Genomic DNA, 24439 nt, shown 5'->3' on the forward strand with positions numbered 1-24439 from the left:
GAAAGATCCACCCAGTTGTTCTACGTATTTATCAACACTTGAGATTGTCTGTTTTTGTTTCTGTAATTAATATTAGATTTAGTTTTTGCATTTTCCTAATGATCAGTGATATCGAGTATCTTTTCATGTAGCATTTTTCATTCCTGTCTCTTTAGCAAAGCATCTATTTGAACCTTTTATCATTTTTTAGAAACTGGGTAGTATGTTTTCTTATTGAGTTATGAGAGGCCTTTCTATATGCTGAATATCAGTTCTATTTTAGATAATTTGCAAATATTTTCTCACAGTCTGTGACTTTTTTTTCCCTTAACTTTCGAAAAGAAGTGTTATTTGAATGGAGTTCAGTTTACCAGTTTTTTAAAATAGTTCATGTGTTTCGTGTTCTAAGAAATCTTATAATATAGTGTACCAAAGATTTTTCACCTATTTTCTCCTAGAAGTCTCTTAGTTTCAAATTTCACTTAGTTCTATGGTATGCTTAGAATTAATTTTTGTATATTGTGTGAGGTATGAGTTGAGATTTGTGTGTGTGTGTGTGTAGATGCCTAATTGTTCCAGCATCAGTGTTGAAAAGACTTTGTTTTCTCTATTGGAGTTTATTGGCATCTTTGCTGTATATCAATTGACCATATTTATGCAGGTCTGTTTCTGGATTCTCTGTTCTGTCCCATTGGTGCATGTGTCTGTCTTCTCACTGAGACCACTGTCATAACTGCTGAAGCTTTATAGCAAATCTTAAAAAGAAATAGTATGAATTCTCTTCTGTACCTCTTTTTCAGAATTATTTTGGGTCTTTTTGTTCTCTTTTACATAAAAGACAAAAGATAATTTCTTTAAAGTTAGTTACAGGGCAGAATCTGAAATCATTAATAAACTTCTTGTCTTCTGTAACATTAAAATGTATTGGGCTATCTTGAACATTGAATAGATTATTTTTCCTTGAATGCATTTGTAACGTCACACATAATTCATTTGAAAAGTAATGGTTCTCTCAGTTATATAGACCTTGTGATACAGACCACGTGAATATGGACCTTGTGAATACACATTTTAGTATTCAATATTTAAATGTAACATTTGTTAAAATTATCATTGATATTGTCAGAAAGTTCTTTAAGTATTGGGAAGGTGTCATTCTAATGGTGGGGGAGACAAATTTTCCAAAATTCTTAATTTTGTGTGAAAACTCAAATTTTGTCATTGGCGATGCATACTGTCATTTGTTATTCGTGAAGCAACAGGTTTACTTGGTTCATTTTTGAGACCACATCTGCCAGATTTCCAAGTCTGAGTAAATGTGGTTGGTTTAGTTTGCAACTTAGTCATGCAAGAGCTTTTTCTTGAGGCAACCATTTTTAGTATGCAGCAGAAGTGCTTTTGCTTAGTTCATACTTTGTCACACAGAATGTTGAAATGTACCCAAAGGTTAAGATTTAATAAAATTAATAATTTTAATGCTTTTTATCAAGGACATTCTTTAGTAAAGTGAAACTTGTCTTTTCCAGAGAAGTCTGTGATATATGTACTCACTTTCCATTATTATCTATATTATTCTTAAAGTGCAATGAGTGACCTGGAAACCTAAGCCCTATGGTATAACACTAGGAGGACAGTCAATTATTGACATTTCTGGAACACCTGAAGTTAGTATCTTGAGAGACAAATCTCTTATTTTAAGAACCAATGCAGTTATATTAAGTTGTTGTTTTATTATCTTACAGGTGCTATACTTGGTAGATCCGAAACTCAGGAGTGTATTTTCTATAATGCTAATTGGGAAAGAGATAAAACCAATCGAACTGGTGTTGAACCCTGTTATGGTGACAAAGATAAACGGCGACATTGTTTTGCTACCTGGAAGAATATTTCTGGTTCCATTGAAATAGTGAAACAGGGCTGCTGGCTCGATGATATCAACTGCTATGACAGGTAGGGAAACATTTCATTTTGTGTGATAGTGTTGAATAATTTTCACCACCACAACCCTTTTTAAAGGGGAAAGATCAATATGTGGACTTTTATTTTATTTCTCCCCTTTTTAAAAATATGAGATTATGAAAACCATTATAACATGCTCTAATGACAAGATATATATTTAAAGTAATAAAATAAGTATGACATGTTTATGTTTTATCTTTGATATGCTTTGAACATTTGACCAAGTAGTAAGAAATATATTGGGTTGGCTAAAAAGTTCATTTGTTTTTTTCTCCATAAGATGGCTCTAGTACCACTTAGTTGTTTTTAACTTCATTCAAACAATTTTTTTTATTCTATTTTGACAGCTGTCATATCAGCATGCATTTAAAAAATACTTATCAAAATTGGTGAATTTTTCTGTAGCCATTTTAATATTAAAGATTGGAAAAAGTACACAACATTTTCAGCATATTATGCTTTATGCTTCAAGAAAGGTAAAAGCGTACCTGAAATTTAAAAAAAAAAAAAAAAAAAAAAAGAGGTGTGGTGTATGGAGAAGGTGCTGTGACTGATCGAATGTGTCAGAAGTGGTTTGCAAAGTTTCTTGGTACTATTGACGTTTTGGCCAAATAATTCTTTGCTGTGGGGCTGTCTTATGCATTGGAAGATGTTTAGGAGCACCCCTGGCCTCTACCCACTAGAACCAATAATGGGAAATAGCCGACATACTCAACACATCCAAATCAATAAAAGTTACTGGTGAAAATGAAAAATGTGTCTTTTATTTTACAGAAAAAAAACTATACAGACTTTTTGACCAACTCAATAGATTAGAAATATTTCCTTCTTTATATTGTTAGGATTATAAACATTTTTAAAATGCCAATTTCAAGGAAAAAGGATTTTAAACTTGCTTTAAAAGACAGTATATCTGTTGAAAATCTGTTCTCAAGGAAACTGAGCTTAATCACGGTATTTAATTTCCTTTTAGTTTTCTTCTTTATGTGTCTGAAAGAAATGGGTCCTACTACATTTTTTACTCTTTTTTTTCTTGCAAAGTAGACCTTTGTTCGTTACCCCAAGAGACATTTTAACTTGACATTCAGAATTATATCAGAACTAACACAGTCCTCACAGAAAGCTACATTTTATTTAAAAGACCTTGCTTAAATTGTTTTATTCTGTACTGGGAATGAAATACAATGGACATGTAATTGACTACCCGTGATCTTTCTGTAAGGAGTCACATAGATGTTAGGCTGACCACTTAAACTGCCAGGGCCACAGGATTTTCACTGGGGGCAGGTGCTGATGACTGGCAGAGGCTGCAATATCCTAGATAACCAGACTTCTTGGAGTCAAAAACTCATATAATCATAGAACAGTAGAAACTTCCTGATCTGCTTTCAGGTGCCTCATTGGATTACCATGCATCTGCAGGTGATTGGCTATATGTGATTAATAGCAAAATGTATTGAATAAGACCATAGAAATTGAATTAGCTCCACTTTTTATGAGAGATGAAGTCATTTAGGTGTTTATTTAGTATTTAGGGTATACTTCTAAATTTGTGAATTTTCCAGGGATTATTTCTCTATAATTATACATTTATGCTTTTCAATTATTAGCCTCTTTTAACAGAGGTGATCATTAAGTGATACTTGCTATATGAAAAGTAAGTAGGGCCACTAAGAAAACAGTATGGAGGTTCCTTAAAAATTAAAAATAGAAGTACCAAATGATCCAGCAATTCCACTTATGGAAATTTATCTGAAAATGAAAACACCAACTCAAAAAGATATATCTGCATCTTTATGTTTATTGCAGCATTATTTACAATAGCAAAAATGGGGAAGCAATCCTAACTGTCCATCAATGGATGAATGGATACAGAATATGTGTGTGTATATTATATAATACATATTTATATAATATATAAAAATATATTCTATTGTGTGTATATAAATCAGTCATAAGCCAAAGGAAATCTTGCTCTTTGAAATCACATGGATAGACCTTGATGGTATTATGCTAAGTGAAATAAGTCAGAAAGTCAGAGAAAAACAAATACTGTATGATGTCATTTATATATGGAATTAAAAAAAATACAGATACAGAGAACCAGCCATTGGTGGTTGTCACAGGCTTAGTGTAAGGGGTGGGTGAAACAGGTAAAGTGGGAGGAAAGATGCAAATTTACAGTTATAAAACAAATTAGTCCTTGGAATGAATGTACAGTATTGTGACTATAGTTAATACTGAATTGTGTATTTGAAAGTTGCTAGATGAGTAGATCTTACAAGTTGTCATCACAAGGGAAAAAAAATTGTAGTTGTTTGGTGATGGATGTTAGCTAGACTTATTGTGGTGATCATTTCACAGTATATACAAATATCATACTATTACGCTGTATAGTTGAATAATATACAGTGTTATATGTCAGTTATATCTCAATTAAAAACAAACAAACAAACAAACAAACAAATGTAGGTAGGCCCTGGCCAGGTAGCTTAGTTGGTTCGAGTGTCGTCCTGATATGGCAAGGTTGTGGGTTTGATCCCCAGTTGGGGCACATTCAAGAATCAACCAATGACTGCATAAATGAATGGAACAGCAAATCAGTGTTTCTCTCCCTGTCTTCCTTCCTCTCTCTCTCAAATCAATAAATTAAATAAAAATTTTTTAAAGGTAGGTAGGAAGAAGTTGGGGGAATATTAGATTTGGGAATCTTTATCCAAAACTACTTTTTATTAATCAGTTGAAATCAGGGATTCCTGTTCTTTTTGTAATAAAAAGATAATGTGTTTCTCACCTAAAACCAGTATTGCTAGAGGTTGAACTTTTCTCATTAATGGGGTGTGGGTTGTTCTATGAAAATAGTTGTTCTTACAGTGATAATAACTACACCAACTCTGTTTCTGGGGATTAAGTGCCAGTTTAAAAGTATGTAAATTTTTGTTTTTTGCTCTGAATTTGCTTAAAAAACAGATATTAAAGATAGTAAGAGAAGTAGGAGAAAGAAAAAGAAGATTCAAGGAATGTGAAAATGTGGAGGAAAAGTAGTAAGAATGAAATTGGATGGCAGAAAGTAATTAGGCTAGGTTAATTAACCCCCTATAATTTGAGGCATGATTCTAAATATTAAAATTTGAATTTATATGTACATTTCTTTTTATAAAGTGTTAAAAATTCAGCTTTAATTTTTTACTTTCTGCAAAGTAGATATTGGTATAGACTTTATTTTAAAATTTAATTTTTTTAAACTGCATTCCCCCTGAAATATCTTGAGCTTTTCATTTTAAAATTAAATTCAGCCTTATTATTCTAACAATCATTATTAAAGTTCTCAGTTTATTTGTAACACATGTCTTTAATTCTACCTGATGTTTGTTAGAAATATTTAAATGTTTGATGTTCTTTTAATTAAAAATAGGTACACTAGCCCCTCCTTAGCTTCAGTTTTGCTTCCTGTGATTTCAGTTACCTGTGGGAATTAAGAGTGTAATTCTTTTGATGCAAAAATGGGGAATTCCAGAAATAAACAATTCACAAGTTGTAAATTTTGCATTATTCTGGGTGTTGTGATGAATCTTGTGCTGTTTCCCTGGAACTGGAATCATCCCCTTGTCCAGCATATGCATGCTGTATACACCACCTGCCCATTAGTCATTTAGTAGTTGTCGTGGTTATTGGATCAGTTATCAGAGAGAGAGAGAGGCCACGTTTATAATACTACAGTATTTTTTTACTTGTTCTATTTTATTATTAGTTGTTATTAATCTCATATAGTACCTAACTTATAAATTAAACTTTATCCTAAGTATGAATATATAAGAAAAAACATAGTATATGTAGGGTTCGGTACTATCCTTGGTTTCAAGTATCCACTGGCTCTTGGAACTTATCCCCCTGCGGATAAGGGTTGGGGGACTATGGTATAGCTCTTTCTTAGTAGTTGATTAGGATTTGTTCTAGAGGCTAAATCCCTATTTTTTCAGCAACTTAGTTCCTATTTAGAGGGCTGCCTCTCCCTTGCTCTCAGAGCAACCTAACTTGAATTGTTTCTTGAGTTACTAGGTTCAATATGTAGTTACATATTGTTCTTATTGCTTATCTGAACCCTGTTCATTGTGTTCAGGGAACTTAAATCTACTGCTACTGAAAATGACACTTAATTCCCAAAACCTAGTTTGGGTCTCTGATATTGAGATATGTTCTGCTTAGAGATAGGAACTTGCAACATTTTATATTTGTGTTTGTGTGTGTGTGTATGCAGGAGGACCCTGGACTTTATTTATAAAAATTTGTGAATTCTTACATGTTTAAACTACAGTCACCTTCAAAGTGCTCTCCATTTGATGCAATACAGCTCTCAAGACGTTTTTTTCCATGCTCAAAACAGTTTTTGAACTTGTCAATTTTGATGCCTTTTAGTGCTTCTGCTGTTTCTTGTTTCACCTCCTCCCATCAGCAAAACGTTTCCCTTTAGGACTTTTTTCATCCAGGAAAACAAAAAAAATGTCACTGGGGGTGAGATTGGGTGAATAGGAAGGGTGGGGCATAGGGGTCATGCTGTTTTTTGTTAAAAACTGCTGAACACTCAGTATGGTGTGGGCAGGTGCACTCATAAATCACCCATCATGAAATGGGAAAACACATTGATAGAGTGTTAAAAAAAAACTCATTGAAGCCAAACACAGCCTCTCACAACAACACCAGCTAGTACACTGATACAGATGGGTTCCTAGAACACTCACCTACTTGGGGAAACCTGTGCTACAAGGGGCTCACCCTTCTGAAGATAATTCCATTTTTTTGGGGGGGGGTCCCCTTTGTATGTATATTTATATGTACACACATATAATTTTATATATAATATTCAGCTTTTGTATTCCTGAAATGGGAAAGCTGTATTTCTTGTGAGAAAAAGCACTCCTTGACCAAATTACTTCATTGGCTTATGTTTTCTCTTTTAAGTTTTCTAATAATTAAACAAACAACAAAAACCAAATTAAAGCAACAGTCTGAAGCAGCCTATGTGATTGTTATAAAATCAGCTGTTGATTTTATTCTGATGAGATTTAGTAACGGGATTTTAGGAACAGTTTTGGACTTTAAGAATTGATCATTGGGTATTAATAAAACCTTGAAGTTGACTATAAATGTCTTATTATTTTATCTCTGAGAACAACTTTAGAAAAACACCTATTGTAGATTCAGTATAACAATGTTAATTTTACTTATTCCTCTTTTGTTTACAGGACTGAATGTATAGAAAGAAAAGATAGCCCTGAAGTATATTTTTGTTGCTGTGAGGGCAATATGTGTAACGAAAGGTTTTCTTATTTTCCGGAGATGGAAGTCACACAACGTAAGTTCACAGGGAAAATGCATAGATAGATCTGTTTAGTAGATTGAAAACAAAGCATAATCATGTTGATGGAATAATTTACTCCTGCCTCTCCTACTCTTTATTTTTCTCCTGGAATTTGATCCTATTATCCATATTTGTTGTAGTTTTTAGACCAATTTGGATTGTTTCTTTCTTCCCCTTCCACAGCTACTTCAAATCCAGTTACACCTAAGCCACCATATTACAACATCTTGCTCTATTCCCTGGTGCCACTTATGTTAATTGCGGGAATTGTCATTTGTGCATATTGGGTGTATAGGCATCATAAGATGGCCTACCCTCCAGTACTTGTTCCAACTCAAGTAAGTTATTGTCTTGTACTTTGTGTTATTTTAAATTGTATATTTTAAAGGATGATTAGTGCGGTAAAACCTACCAGATTGTTATAATTCATTTTCCTTTGGTGTTAATTGTTGAATGTTTATCGTCATGGAAACTATAGCTAATTTTGCAAACATATTAATTTGTTATGTCCTGAACTTTTCTCAGTTCAGTTTTGAGGTAGACTAGATTGAAGGCTATTACATCCCTGTTCGTGGGAGAGTTTTACTGTCCTTGCAGTACTTGAGATCTACCATGCTTTGTTTCTGAGAAGTAATTGATGATGGAGGAGAGAAAACGTAACCCTTTCTTTCCCTTCCATTCTCTCCTCCATTCCTAAATTTTTGTGCCTTTTTCAAGACTACTTGCCAAAATATCCTTTAACCATGGGGAGGGACCCAGTAAGGTAACCAAGAATGTATGAAAAAGAGGCTTCACAAGGGCTTCAGGACAATACATCCATTAAAAAATGTTGTTTTAAGGAAAAGGAGTAGGAGAGTGCATTTCCCATCATGTGTTGTTGGTATATATGTTTTGTTTTCAGCAAAAACTTTTTTAATGCCCTTGATTCTCACTTCCCCAAGCCCATTTATACCTGAAAATATAGGTGTGGTAGGTAGTCAGATTAAATGCGTGGAACTTTTCTCATTCTCTATCATGTAGACAGTTGGCTCTGGTCCAGTGCTTTACAAGGACTTTTAATAGAAGTAGTTGATATTCTACAGACTGAGGAAAGGTGATAACTTTTGGTTATACTTGCTCGAGACATTTTTAATCTCTAGTTTTTACTGTGTTTCTTTTCAGTCTTAAGATCAGATTACTTGTAAATCCAGATTACTCTGGATTTCTTTGTTTAACTTTGTTTCTCTAACGCCAGTAGGATTAATGGTTAAAACTTGATAGAAGAAAATGTTATAGTCCTATAATTTGATGACCGAAACAACATCTTCCCTTTAAGCTTTATTTACATAACATACTTTTTCCTCAGGACTTACAACAATCCGTTAGCATTAGATCATTGATCCCCATAATCTTTGTGAGATGTGTATATGGAGAAATAAACCTGAAGGCAGAATACCTTATTCAATTAGGTAAACACACTATTTTGTACAGCTGGAATATTTTAACTTTTAAACAGTAGTAACTAAATTATGGGTATATTAATATCATCTCTCAAAAGCATTTTCAAATAAATATATGTAGTTTATATGTCCAGTAAGTATATGTAGTTTACTCCAAAAGGCCATAGGATGATGCACTTTACCTTCTGTTGGTAGTAACTATTCTAATAATAAACACCTACATTTAGAAGAGAGAACATTTATATTTAGAACTATAGTAGTGTTCGAATGTACCTTATATTTGTAGTATGAGAGAAACAAACTGGAAACTTACATTTAAAGGCAGGTTTGTTGTTTCTTAGTAGAACTCTTAGAATAATAATGTAATCTTATAGGTAGCATTGGTTTTATATAATATTGATACAAAAGTGTGGTTGTATGGTGGTATGTTTATAAAGGGCTAGATATCATATAGGAGGCTACTTTATTTAGAAATGCTAATTAAAAGGTTTAGACTTTTAAAAGAGGAAAGATGCAGCTATTATTAATAACTAAGAACCAGGGATCTTCAGTAGTAACTATCTCTGTGGGTTTTAGTTATTTGTTGGCATGGTTAATGTTATTGTACACACTTATTTAGTACTTGCATTGTTTTCATGGTGCATTCGGATAAATTGTATGAACTGAAAAATAAAAGAATGAGTTTGAAGGATTTTTGATGAAATGACCTGGAATGGTCAAGCTTTGTAATTAAAAATACAAGACATGCCTGACCTTATGCTTTTGTTCTGTCATAAACTATGTTGTGGAAAAGGAGCATTGTCATCAGTGTGGAATTTTGTTTATGTCAGCTTTCACAATGTCTCAGAAAGGATAGTGCCATACTCTCAGTCTCATTTTTGGTGAGAGGTTATAAAAACTAGTTCTGCAGACTACTTAGGGACCACCTTGTTACAAAATAGTTAGTTTTATCTATTTTAAAATAATTACTGAAAGTTACATCAAGCATTTACTGAACATTTAGAGTACACCAGAATTTTGTTTAGTTATATGTATGTAAAAATGTATAAATTAGATAAGAATATGTAAAAATATATAAAATAACCTTGACCGGTGTGGTTCAGTTGATTGGGCATTGTCCCACAAAGTTAAAGGTCACCAGTTCAATGAGTCAGAGCATATGCCTGAGTTGCGGGTTTGGTCCCTGGTTGGGTTTAGTCTCCAGTCTGGGCACGTGTACAAAAAGGCAACTGATTGATGTTTCTCTCTCATATCAATGTTTTTTTTCCCTCTTTTTTTTCCCTCCCTTCCCTCTCTTAAAAATAAATAAATAAAATCTTTTATATATATATATACACACACAATATATATAAAATACAAAAAATTTTCCCCATGATTTCCAAATTATGACTACTGTTTGAGGATCATCTTTAGAATTTGTTAAAAAAATACAAATTCCTGGACCAATCACTGAAAGTATAGAATGGGGCCTGGCATATTGTAGTTTTAATAAGTTTTCCAGGTGATTTTGGTGACCAGCCAGGTGTGGAAAGCACTGATTTAATTTTACCTCACAGGTTTGTTCACATAGTATTGTATAATCCCCGTTTTATAGATAAAGAAATTGAAACATAGCAAAACTCACAAGTATCAGAACTGAAATCTAAACCAAGGACTCTTGAGAGCTAAAGCATTGCTCTTATGGCTTACACTGTTCTGCTTCTCTTTTTCTACAGAGCAACTGCCTCACATTTTTCAGATAATTCAATAAACATCCCTGCCATCTCAAATTCATTCTGCAGGCTGTTATTTTTCTAGTTTTGGATGTTGAATAATTTGACTACTAAAATGAGCAATAATGTGATCACATCATTTCCAACAGGACAAAAGGGAAAAGAAATAAGTCATAGATACATAGAAACTCATGTTTATGTGTTTTCCATTAAAAAATTTTTTTAGCACATTTTTGAATAGGTTTTATGAACTTCGATTGGGTTGTAGGTATAGATTCCTATGTATCTGAGTTGATGGTACTAGTGCCTAGCTGGTATTCAAGACTTTTCTGAGGGATAGAAGTAGGTAGGGGAGACATGCCACACATTTGAAATTGTACGGTGACTTCTTTATTTCATCCCATATTCATGTCCCCCTATTCCAAGTTTAATTCCAAGACCAGTTAGGAAAATATCTTACATTCTTGTGGATTTCTGGAACATTCTTTCTCTAAATTCTTTAAACACTTTCAGACATCGTCGTCGGCAGCCGTCCGTCTCAAGAGACGATGGTGTAGCTTCTTCAGAGTCTATCTGCACCGCCGAGAATGGCTGTGCAGTCCGACTCGGGAGTGACATGGTATCTGTCTCCTCCTGTGTTGAATTGACATCTTGCGATGACGCTGAAGCTACAGAGCCTGGGCAGGGTGATATGGAGGGTCTGCTGTTGCCCATGCAGCAGACCCCCCCTCTCTTCGCAGCTGAAGGGTCCAAGGGAAAGACGGAGTCGATACAGCTTGGGTTCAGGTGCGCCGCAGGAGTTGCCGGTGTTGACTACAACGTCAAACCGCCTTAGGGACTCCGGCTCCGGATTTTCTGTCGGGGTTTACTCCCTTAGCCTTTCCCCTGAAGAGGTATGCCGCAAGGCAGCGAAGGTTTTTTGGAGTCAGAGTTTTCCTTCTCTGATGTACCCTGACTGGAAGATCGAACCAGCGACACTTAGCTCGCAGGCCGACGCTCAATCCACTGAGCTAAACCAGCCAGGGCACTTTCAGACAATGACGTAAAATATAGCATTCCTTTTCTTAGGGGAACTTTTCCTTAGAATTTTGGCTAAAGGCTGGTTTGTGGATTATCTGGTCTATTGTAAGATGTTAGTGATGATTTCTTATTATGATGATACAGTACCTTGTTGATGAGTCATTCCTGCAATAAGAACTATACTTGTAGATTTATAGTGATTCTCAGCAGAGCAAGAATCTGTGCTGATAAAGTTACTTATAGTGTGCTCATTCATTGGTCTGATCTCAGTGTTTTATTCTCCTTGAGGGAAAAAAGATCAATTCTATGGGGCATCCAGAGGACTAAGATAATGTTCACATATTGATGTATCCTCTTATTAAGCTGGTTTTGGCAGTTAAATGGTAGGATTCTTTATGATATAAAGTTTAGAATTTATTCTGGTTTTATTAGTATTTTATTCTGAAGAAGTGATACAGAGATATACATGCTCTTTAAAATATGGTCTTTAATTATGGTTCTTACTAAACAATAAAAAATATTTGCTCTAAAATAAATCTAGCATAGTGAAAGGCCTTTTCATAAAAAGAAAAAAATGGAGCCATTAATTTTTCTTTATAATCTATATCTACTGGTTTCATAACATTGTTTTGTGGCATCACTGTCTTCCATTCACCCTGAATGAGAGCCTTGGAGACGAGCACTTCTGTTCTTGGCCCTGTCCTTTACAAAGTCCTGTTCATTCCCCTGTTCATCCTTTTTGATCCTGTTGTAGCTCAAGACATCGTGACATCTGAGTCTAAGATTATCTCTGTAATCTCATAACTGGTCTTCCTGCTTCCAGTTTTCTCTCATTTGTATTAATGCTGTAGAATAGGATTTTATTTGTTTGATTATGTTACTTCTGTGCTTAAAAATATTTGAGAGTTCTCAAGTGATTGACAGCAAAATATGCAAAGTTTGGAGCATGACATGCTTCTGCTTCCATACTCTGTGTGCCTTTTGATTCTTTTCTCCTATTACAACCTAACCCATCCATCATACCCATCTAGAATGGTATTAATTATGCACTATCCTTGAAAGAATTGAGAAAATAGCGCTCAAGTCAGTTTCAGTCTCCTGCGATTCAAATGAGTGACCCCAATTGAGAAAGTCTGTAGTCATTTGTGTACATGTTTCATTCTCCCACTTTAGATTTTAAGCTCCTTGAAGACAAGGTGTGTTTGAGTCACTAGTGTATTTCACACAGTGTTTGTATGTAATAACTATTCTGTAAGTGATGAACTGCTGAATTGACTTTGTTGCATTTAGAGTTATACTAAGGTGATAATGCAGTATGCCCTGGGATTCATTTAACAAACATTTAGGGACCTGAGGGCTTTGCTTTAAGATGAATTTTGAGACATTATTTCTTGGGGGTAAAATAAGTTGAAGTATTCCTGGCTTTTATAAGAAAATGCCATTATTCTTTTTTTTTTTCCCCCTTCTATTAAAACATCCTTTTAATTTGTATCACCTAGGTCACTTTTCTTTGGCCTGTGTTGAAACTGTCTTTCCACATGTAGGGAGATGCTCTTATAATCTGTAGTGAGTAAACCAAACACAAACTGGTTTTTCTAGTGCCAGTGAGTCACGAGTATGAGGGAATTGATGCATTCACTCTATTATTAAAAAGTCTTATTGTGGTTAGAGTTAATATACTTTCAATAAAATCATTTGCAACACTTTCATAACCATATGTGAACTTAAGTTTCCTGCTTATGAGATCTATATTTGTACTGATAAAAAATACCACTTGATAAGAAAATGCATTTTAGGGGCTAGAAGTTACCTGCCTTTAAAAAGGTATGAAGTTAGCTTGTTAAATTTTTAAAGGCTATATAAACAGCACTATAGTATTACAACATTAATCCTTTTTAAATGACATCGGTCTCTTCAGTTCTTACAACATTTTGTCTAGGTTTTGGTATGATAAGGCTTTCAGATGTTTGAGATACCTGGTTGGCCAGACAGAATAATCCTGTTGACCTTAATATTAAAGTAATCATAGGTTGTCATTTCATGCTATGTAAAATTACCATCCACTGAGAAACCAAGCCAACTGTGAAATGCTTTTTGTAGGATTTTCCTGTTGAACATGACTCTAAATATGTACCCATTTAAAAGTAATAAGATACTGAAAGGGCAGCATATCATCCTTCAACCAAGTCAGTTTAGGGAAATATGTTATTTCTTTGGGAAGGATACAAGGGAAATTTACTAAATTTAATTAAGTATTTAATGTACTAAATAAGTAATACTTGCAAAATAAATATTACATCTGTAGAAGCACATCTTGAAATAGGCTTGGAGTTTATAAACACATAACTTGCTTTTTCTATATTGTTCACTTTCTCTTTTAAAAATTCTCTTCTGTTTAAAATAAGTGCTTGCTTGCTGTAACAAGACACATTATACAGATAGAAGTGTGTCCCCCCCAAAAGGGGAGAGAATCATTTGCTTTTCTTTTTTTAAATCACTTTTCTGAAATAATCAATTCTAATAGGTTGGTGTATCCTTTGACACCTTTCTCGAATCTCATTTGTTTGAGTATATACATTTTTGTCTCATTTATAAACTGTAAATGTTATTCCACAATATATACTGAGGATAGCTTTTCAGCTCAGTACTCCTAGTTGATCTCATTTTGATTGTGATGTGTTTTTAAGTGAAATTTAGTGGAACTTTAATGTTTGCTCTTAAAATACCAAAATTTGTTTTATTAGCTTAGAGTTTGTGTAAGTTTTCTGCTGAGAGCTGGAACCTACATTCCACAAATGTTTTCACTTTATTATTTTAGCATGCATAAAACATGGCGATATAATGCTATTGTCTTACCCCTAAGCATATTTTTTTATTTTTTTGTATATTCCTAAGAGATAGTATAGGGCTATTACAAACGTCTCTTCCTTCGTGTTCCATTTTTGTATGTAATTAGTTTTGTGTTGGTAACCTAAATTATAACTTACTTTTATATATACTTCTAGACTAATGGTGGGAGAAGTGTCATAAATGACCCACTGACATGGAGCTTGACAAAAAATTAGTCTCATTAGGCATATGTGAGTTGTTTCACTTAGAAAGGCGGAGATAGATCCACTTGGAGATTGGCTCAAATCCTATGTTCAAAAGCAAAAAGGAAGGGAAGGAAAGAAGGGGGAAAAGTTTATCAAAAACTTAAATTAAAGCTGCACATTAAAATGATCAAAACACCTTATTTCTAAAACTGACTTTCATTTAAATTTAAAAATTTTGAGTTTAGTTCTCCTTTGGCCTGTAGAGAGCCCAGTCTGCCAGTTTACAAATGGGACTGATGCATGTAGACCAGAGTACATTATTTCTCCTTATCTGGTAAGGAGATGGTAGTAGGAAGAATTAAAATTGCTTTTCTCTGTTCTTGATTTCCTGGACCTCATCCTAGATCTGTTTCTTCATTCCTAACTACTTCATTGCTGTTGAATTTTTTTCTATTAATTTGAGATTGTAAAAATGAAAAAGTCCTTTTGTTAGTGAAAGTTGCTTGTATCAGGTAGGCTAGGAGGTATTCAAGTTTGTTTGTTTTGTTTTTGCTCAACTGTTCACCTGATGTTTGAGTGCCTGTGGTGTGCCAGGCCCCTGCTGGATGTCTAGTGGAAAGGAGCACCTACAGTCCTGGCTGGTATGGGTCTCACAATTAATATGTAGGTGAGCTAAAAGTAGGTTGGTTGGCTGGTTGTTTGACTTTACAGCTTGGAAATGAAGGGTATAGAGAATAAGAAAGGTGTTGCTTCAATAATTTTGGGCCAAGATGGAAGAAAGGAGGAGGAATATCTTATTCCAATTGTGTAGTGATCGGAGAAGAGCCACATCTGGGATGCTTAGCTAATGTCAAGTACTCAAGAAGTGTTAGCTGTTATTGCTAACAGAGTAAAAACTTCAAAATTGTACTCAAAATGGTTCATTGTTATTAAAACCATTGTAGATATGTATGTCAATACTTTGAAATTAATTTAGTGTAATAAAAGATTTCATTTTGACTATCAAGTACTATACAGAGCAGTGTATACATAGTAACTCATTTAACCTTTCAACACCTCGTGATGTAGGTTCTGTTTTAAGTCCATTTTACAGCATAAGAAAGTTAAGGCATAGAGAGATGAAGTGTCTTGGCCTAGTGTCAGTCTGCTGAGTGGCACAGCCTGGGCAATTACATGCAAGGATTACTAGTCATTGAAGTAAATTTAATTGAATGGCTTATTCTATAAATAATTATGTGGGGTCCAGAAAAAGCAAATAGAATAAGGGTAAGGATCAGAAAACATGAATAACATTTAAAAGTAGTTTTTATAGTGAGTGTATATAGACTGATAGCTAAACATAACCACTTAACCACATCACAAGTTATTAATCCATAGCATGGTCCTTTTCCTTTTTTCATCCTTACTTGCAGAAAACAAGTGCTGAAGTAAATAACAATACACATTTTTTCTGTACCAGTGATAAACCTGACGTTTTGAGCAGCAACCAAAAGGAGAATGGGTATGCCTACATCTCTTCCAGACGTTTAATCTCAGTGCTCGCTACCCTAAGGAGCTGACAACTTCTTAGGGACATGTTCAGAATCCTGATTTCAGTACCTTGGTTTGTCTTTGCTCTGCTTTCAGGAGGAATTAGATGAGAGAAGTAGGAGTTGATATATCACAAAAGAATTTTGAAGCTCTAATTGGATGGAATCATGGTTGTGCATCTGACAGTATCAATATTATTGAATCTATTAATGTATAAATGTCTTTCTTTCTCTAGCCCAGAAACATTTGTCCTGATACACACACTGTGTTATTTCTTTATAGATTCTATTTCTTTCTGCTTGGCAATACTCTTTTTTATAATTAGCAATTGTGAAATTTCTTAGAATGTAAGATAAATAGATGACTAAGAGAAGATGTATTTAGTATTTAGTACTTTGGGTAGGGGGTCCTTAATTCTTCTTGATAGTTCTAAAGAGTTGTAAAGTGGTATCAGAATAGTTAAAATAGGGGGAAATGAATGTTATATATCATATATTTATTTATAGTATATAAATGAACCAAAATCTGTATTTCTAGAAAGAATTCCTTTGTATTCCAGTTTTGTATATCAAACTGGCTACTGAATATCTCCATCTAGGTGTCTCCAAACACTTTAACATTCACAGGTAGTGACCTCTGTGAAACCTGGTTCTCAGTAAATGGAACCAGTAACCACTTGGTTGCACAAGTCAGAACTCTAGGATGGGTCCCAATACTGTTTTTTGTACTCTATCTTCCCCCTCTAGTACTTATTCCATTTCTCATTTAAACAATTGCATAAAGATCCTCTCCACAGGTAGATCTCTTATTTAACTTGCCAGTTTAAGTCAGGTTTCTTTTTAAAGGAACACAAAGTAGTGAATTTTTTTCTTGCTCTTATTTTATAATTATGCATTTATTAGTATAATCTTTGACTAGTGTTTCTTCCTTGCATTACGGTGAGCATCATGAGAGCTTGAGTAGTCAATGCCTAGATCAAACTAGGCACTCAGTGAAGATTTGTTGAGTGAACGGAGAAGTACTAATTCCTTCATTTCTGATGTTCAGCAGTTCGTTTCTTTTCCCCTTGTCTTTTTTTTTTTTTTTTTTTTTTAATTCAGCAAACCTTATTGACATTGATGTGCTAATTTGGTTTTCAGTGTTATCTTCAGTTATAGTTAGTGACATTCAAGTTTCATTTTTCATGTTGTGAATCCAGACTGTTTTGTTTACTTTTTAATTAATCTATTTATTTTGGTGACTTTATTTTTTTGGATTTTGTTTTGACCCTTTTGTTTTATAGCATGATTTACACATTGAAGTCTGTTCTTGGTGTCTCTTGTTTAGTTTGGATCATTCTGTAGCTTATTCTAATGTTTATTTATTGAGAAGTATATTGAGCAAAGGTAAACTTTCTGGTAAGATGCAAGAATGGCACCTACTTGCACACTGTGTTATTACAGTGCCATGTTTATCTCTGAAAGCACCTGTATGAAAACAAAACCTGAGAGATGCTTAAACTTTGGGAAGCTGTAGTTATTCATGTGGCATGAATTTCTTTCAGGAGATGAATTTTACCCTGGGATACTGATAAGATGTTTTGATAGTAGGATTAGCTAAGCCTTTTAGATGAAAGGATTATAAATAATCCTGAATGACAATCAGGAAAAAATTAAGAAGGAAGAAAAACTAGTTAAGCAACTGGTACAGATGAGTTGTCAAATCTTTCTTCTTGTTGCTATTCCCTGTAGATACTATAGAAATATTGGAAACTGGGGAATATAATCATCAGTTGGAGAGATTCATAGCCGTCCTTTATACTGGTGACAGTATTTCTCTTAATTTTAAATTTGGGCCCTTACCTATTTTGGAATGACTGGGAAAATGAAAATCTTGTTCTCTACACGTGTCCTCTGACTGACAAGTATGTATGAACACTTGTTCCCAGGGCCCACCACTGCTTGACTTCTTCACTGTTGATGTGGCTGGGGAAGTAGAATAGCAATAGGCCTGGTTCGTCACTCTTTCTGTTCAATTCTGATCTTAGTCTTCCCTTGTTTTCTTCTCCCCAACCCCCCTAGTATGTTGTTACAGTGTATTGCACACATTCACATAGACACTGGAAACAGTTTTCTTTCTCACTATTATGATTTTACTGCCTTCCATGAAAGGGGAGTGAAGCAGTTCAGGAAGAAGTAGGAGATTCTAGAGATTTTTAACATAACTTTCAGAATGTGTTCTGAGCAACTAGCTATATAAAATTTTTTCAGTGCTGCTTCTACTTTTGTTAAAGGCAATACTGCCCTCTGGTGTCCAGAAGTCAATTCCAATGCATGTCTTAATTAAATAATTATTATTATTTTTACTTTATAGTTAAGGTGCTACAACATCTTAGAAAAATAGGTAACAGTTGTTTACTGGCTTAAAGTCCATTCGGTCAGGTAACAAGTTTGGGGTCCTACGAGAGTCATCTATATAATACCCTTTATCTGATAGGTAATGTTTGTTTGTTTTTTAAATATTACTTTCCTTTGTTTATAAGGAAAGTGTTCCCAATCCTCATTTTAGAAGTATAACACATTGGATCATTGCCAACTTTTAAAAAGCTAAATCATTATTCTCCTTTCTTCACTTTTGTAACTGATGTGTCATTTTTCATTTCATTCTGGATATAAATCGTAATTTCTTTTGCCTGTGTTTTTTCTTCACAAGCACGCCTTTCATATAATGATAGAGGTAAGATGCATTGATGTTTGTTTTATGGTTGTGGAACTTTTTGTGGATGCATACTAAACATTTTGTTCTTAGAGATTTTCTGTTGTTGCTTTACTGTGCATCCTTTATAGTTTATGCATTTATGTTATGAAGTTTTTTTCTACTTTTAGTATTGAAAACATGATTGATCTGGCATAGTAATATTTTTTGGTTTTAAAGGATTGTTAACAATATTTATACTTATTTGAGATGAAATGTAGAAACAACAGTTTTAGTTGATTAGAAGTTACTAATGGCTATATTTTTAGCCTCAAATAATTTTGAGTCTTAAAAACCCTGTATTGGTTAATTTTTATATCACATCATTAGTTTAAATGTCAGTTGGTGTTCACTTTTGACGGGGGGCTAACTTCCTGGTCAAATCCATTGTCTTTTAATGTGAAAGCTGTATTTTCAGGTAGTTTCTTTCATCTTTGACTTCTTTAGCAGGTGGATTAGGTAGGGAAGTGTAACTTGATCTTCTGCTGTGTAGAAATTTGAGACTTAGGTTAGAGTTCACCCTTCAGATGGAGAATTCAGAATAAGCAAAATGATCACAAACTTCTTTGCAGCTCTTCACTTCGAATAATTTATTCCAGTATTGGTTAATAGTAATGCTATTAGGTAGTGGTGGTGTTGGGGTGGGGGACATTTTTTCCAGCTGTAGTCATTTGTTGCTTCATCACATGATGTCTTACGATGCCATAACTTTCACATGCATATAGGTAAAGAAAGGGAAATAATCAGAGCCATGTTCTAATGCGTATCTTTTTAACTGTGCAAAAATAAGTATGGATACTGCAAAAGAACTGGAGACTTAGGGAAAATTTTTAGGAATTCTGCAGTCTTTATAATTGCCCCTGCCCCAAAGTGGTTTTCCTGTGTGGCAGGGCAAAGACCTGTTTTATGGATGACATTAGAATGTTGCTGTCATTATGAAGTTTAAGTCTGAATTTGTCTCCCCAGGTATTCATACACTTTAAACGTATTAATCTTTATTTCTAGAATCAACTATTGAGGGATTTTTTTGGTGGGTAAATTAGTATAGTGATGTTAATGGTAATAAGCTCAAAATCATTTCTAATATTAGATTATAGAATAAGTAAAAGTTAGATATGTGAGACATGCAGTTAAAGTTTAATCAAGAGCTGAAGAGTATGAAATAGAAGAACATTCTAGTAATTTTACATTGAAAAAGCAAAAGGTATGTTGATTGGTGTTATAGTTCTTTGGACAGTTATTGTTTTTGAACCCTACCTTTTTAAGTATTATAGGGTATTATTTAAAAACATGTATCATTTATAAAAGTTTAGATGCTCTATAGGAATGTACCTTTGTAGCCCTTTTTATCACCTTTGAAAATTGGCCAGTGTTCTCTCTCCTTAATTTAAACTTGTTACCTATAAGTAATTTTGACAACATTATATTTTTCAGGCTATGATATAATGGTAATATTATTAAGAGAGTGATCTAAGATTTCTTGCTGAAATAATGGTAACTTAGAAACTTGTTGAACAGAGCCTTGGAAATTTATGGGAACTTTGAAATTTATCTCTGTATTCAGTAAGCACTCAATGATTTTCTTCCTAAACATTGAAAATTATTGTATTTTTTTCCTAAAATTAAGGTTAATATTAAATCATAATTTGAACTGCTGACATAGTCTTAATTTGACATGTGAATTCATACAATCATATCCAGGTAGATGGGTACTCTTTCAAACTAAGAATGGGCCATGTTACCTAGAGAGATGTTATCAGTCAATTTATATAAAAGTCACTAAAAATCTTAGTGTTTAAGTTTAGAGCCACATTACCCTTTCCCTGGTTATTTTTTCTTCAGCTTTTAGCTCTTATCTGTACACTTTAGTTTCTGGCATCCCTTCTTTGAAAACTCAAGTTTTCAAATTTATCGCTAAAGGAGGGGAGATCATTGACTTTAACTTCATAGTTATTTAAAGTTTTTCAAATTGAACTTTTTTGATTAGTTAGCATAATTATTCTTTTATGCACTTATCCAGTAATTCTTAGACTTTGAGCACTGAGTAGTTTTCTTTGCCTCTAGAAGCATAGTTTTTGACTTTTTCCTCCTAACTTCACATTCACATCAGTAACAAACTCCTATCAGTAGAATTACCTATTATAAGTGTAAGTGATTAGTCAAGGAATGAGGTAGGGAGGGATGCTTTTAATAAAATCTTTCCAGAGATTCTTGTGTCCCCTCCCCCTGCAGACCATACCTTTTGGGGCCATACTTCTGTAAGATTTATATCTCATCGCCTTGATTCATCACTGTTAAGCAAAAACACTTTTTAGCTCTACTAACCTTTCATGTTTTGAATGTGTGATGGAAAAACAACTTTTGTAGATATTAAAAAAATAAATATCTGAGGTTGAAATGAGTCACAGAAAGTCTTGTAGTTTATCTTACTGTAACAAAATAGGAATTCTGAAACCATTTTGTAAAGATTGTCTACTTTAGTTTAAAAAGAAATATTTTTTTCTCTTTAATACCTTGCAGTGTTTCTATTCTTGAGAGTCCTTCTAATGTTTAGGTTAACTTTTAAAAATCTTGTGGCACCAGTGGGCTGAATAATGCCTAAAGGGAATATTAACAGTCTTGAGGCATTAGAAGAGATTTATTTTTCCTTTTTTTGTAAGAGAGGAGAGGAGAGGCAGAGAGCCATGCACTGATGTAAGGGTGACATACAATTTTCAAGTGTCTTATGTTCCACCAGTGTCATAATGTCTGTTGCTGTAGCCACAAAATTTTAGTTGTTCCCTACAATACTCATTATGCAGCCCTTCAAACATTTTTATTCCTTTTTTTTCCTGGAAACTTTCCAAAAGGCTTTTTACATCTTTTTTTTTCCTTGTAGATATTGAACTGATACAATGCTTTCAGTAAAGGGTTGCCACTCTGCTTTGTATAGGAAGGATTCCCTTGTCTTTTGTATATGCCGTACTCCTATTTAAATGCTGTATTGGTTCCGTTAGAAAAAATTAACTGTAGCAGTACAGTTCTCTTTATTTTACCATACCTTATCTACTATGATGACCACTCACTTTCTGGATTATTATTTGTACCTTCTTTGCCAATCAGACCCAGAACACGAATAAATTTTATGTAATCAATTTTGGGAAATAATTGTAAACAAAGAGGGGAATTGTTAATAGGTCGAACAATTAAAAGTGAATGGAACAGTTTTACTACAGCAGTGTTAACTGACATTTCTTTCATGTGCTTTATATTTGATATAAATATATGAGTTTGAGAATGACTGTGGGTATTTCTGAGATTAATAAAGAAAAGATTTAAACAAATTCAGGAAAGTAGGGGATTCTGAGGAGAGGTTTTCTTTGAGATACAGCCACAATTTGCTGTTCCTTGCCCTTTTCAAATGCTCATTCTGTGTCATCACTGGATGAGATGACACCATTGAAATACTGTTAGTAGTATCCCAGAGGTCACAGAAGACCTTAGTTGGGAAATTAATGATACTGGATCAAAAAAGATTTTAGATCTTTTTTTCCTGCTGTACATATATAGCAACAGTGCTAATGTTATTATGAAAACTTTTAATTCAAATTGCTTGCCTTGTGATCATATAGATCATATAGTAAAGCTTGAAACCTCAGTTTTGGCCAGATTGAAGTTAATGTCATTTGTTTGTGTTTATTGTTTCTGTTAATTGATTCCTCAGTATACTCACTTTCCCCCTCACATTTAAAATGATATGTATCAAGTGCTGCTTTTTAATATTGTTGTTGTTGTTTATCTGTAGGACCCAGGACCACCCCCACCTTCTCCATTACTAGGTTTGAAGCCACTGCAGTTATTAGAAGTGAAAGCAAGGGGAAGATTCGGTTGTGTCTGGAAAGCCCAGTTGCTCAATGAATATGTAGCTGTGAAAATATTTCCAATACAGGTATGTTGATTAATTTTCTAATCTGCCTCTATTTTTTTAAAGGTGCAACTGGCCACTAGGTCATTGTAACTCAGAAGCAGTCTGAAACACAAGCCATGTGTATTAAGGTGGTTCTTGTGGTGCTAGGGCAAGTGGTTGGCCCTGTTATGTCTTCCTTCTCTGAGAAATGGAATCCATGGTACACACGTCATTATATTCTCTTAAGAGTGGTGGAATTACAGTAAATTAACATATAGGAGATCTTTGCCAATAAAAATTCTAAAGAAATGCAAAGTGAAGATGAGGATTCCAATAAAAATTTGTTCTGAGTATTTAGCTTTTACTGTCGCATTCACATAATCAGAAAAAGCAAGTAGAATAGTGAAAGAGTAGTGTGCTTTGTTCCAGAATTGCCATTTGGAAATATATTACCAACCTGATAAATTTTTGTGTTATTTTGAGAGTTTGTGTAATCATTTCAGATTTTGTTTGGTGACCTCAAATGCAGCGAATTAAGGCTACAAATAATTGGTTTACTGTTGAATTTTTGTTTTAGAGGTGACTGAGCTCATAAAACCCTGGTCTAATGCACCTCAGAGTGATTGTATGTTTTGTCTAGATCTATGTTGATTCCTTTCCCTCTCTTACATATGCACCTCTGCGGCTCATGCCAAGCATGGGATTGCAGTCCTGGCCAGGTTGGGTGATGCTGGCTTCATCACCACATCTAGACAGTCGTCGGCAGCCGTCCGTCTCGAGAGACGATGGTGTAGCTTCTTAAGAGTCTAACTGCACCGCCGAGAATGGCTGTGCAGTCCGACTCGGGAGTGACACGGTATCTGTCTCCTCCCGTGTTGAATCGACATCTTGCGATGACGCTGGAATGTCCGCTCCAGTGAAGCTGAAGCTACAGAGCCTGGGCAGGGTGATATGGAGGGTCTGCTGTTGCCCATGCAGCAGACCCCCCCTCTCTTCGCAGCTGAAGGGTCCAAGGGAAAGACGGAGTCAATACAGCTTGGCTTCAGGTGCGCCGCAGGAGTTGCCGGTGTTGACTACAACGTCAAACCGCCTTAGGGACTCCGGCTCCGGATTTTCTGTCGGGGTTTACTCCCTTAGCCTTTCCCCTGAAGAGGTATGCCGCAAGGCAGCGGAGGTTTTTTGGAGTCAGAGTTTTCCTTCTCTACATCTAGACAGTAGATCTTCCTTATTCCAATGTTATCATATAATCAGTTTCTTTGGTTAATATACCTGCATTTTAGGCTCCTTGTCCCTTCTGAAGCCTGTTTATTAGAGTCTGTGAAAAAGTTTATTATTACTATTTTGGGGGAGGGTTATTTGTGCAGATGCTATATAGTTTAGTTTTCAGAGAAAGAGTATTCTGTTGTACCAAGATTTGCAAATATTTGGGTGATATTAATGTAAAATTAATATAGTAGTAGCAACTAAAATTTTATTCAGTGCTTCCATTTTGCCAGATAGAGGTGCTTTACATATAATACTCATTAATATGTGTCCATGTATTACCCACAATATGCATATAATATACCACAACTCTATGAGGCAAAAACTGAATGATTATGTAACCATTATGCAGTCATGCCTCCCACTTTTATTCTTCTTTCATTGTGAAAAGAAACTAAAACTTTTATAAGTTGATATGCAGCAGGCATGGATCAGTTATAGACACAAGTGGGTATATGGTATTTTAAATTAGTGTATTGCATATTTATACTCTATAGTGCTCTTGTTGACTTTACAGGGTATTC

General features: G+C 34.3%; 1 protein-coding gene across 1 annotated transcript in view; it reads left to right on the forward strand.

The window, feature by feature from the left end:
* The window catches only part of ACVR2A (activin A receptor type 2A), an 85456-nt gene that overhangs the window by 50028 nt on the left and 10989 nt on the right, over positions 1 to 24439 (forward strand). Inside the window, exons 2-5 of the mRNA XM_090279584.1 lie at positions 1722 to 1929; positions 7182 to 7291; positions 7481 to 7635; positions 22551 to 22694. Coding sequence (XP_090135710.1) covers positions 1722 to 1929; positions 7182 to 7291; positions 7481 to 7635; positions 22551 to 22694 — 617 coding nt within the window. The remainder of the gene's footprint in view (positions 1 to 1721; positions 1930 to 7181; positions 7292 to 7480; positions 7636 to 22550; positions 22695 to 24439) is intronic.

This window comes from Furipterus horrens, unplaced genomic scaffold (genome assembly GCF_987537825.1).
Source record: "Furipterus horrens unplaced genomic scaffold, mFurHor1.1.pri manual_scaffold_1, whole genome shotgun sequence".
NCBI classification, from domain to species: domain Eukaryota; kingdom Metazoa; phylum Chordata; class Mammalia; order Chiroptera; family Furipteridae; genus Furipterus; species Furipterus horrens.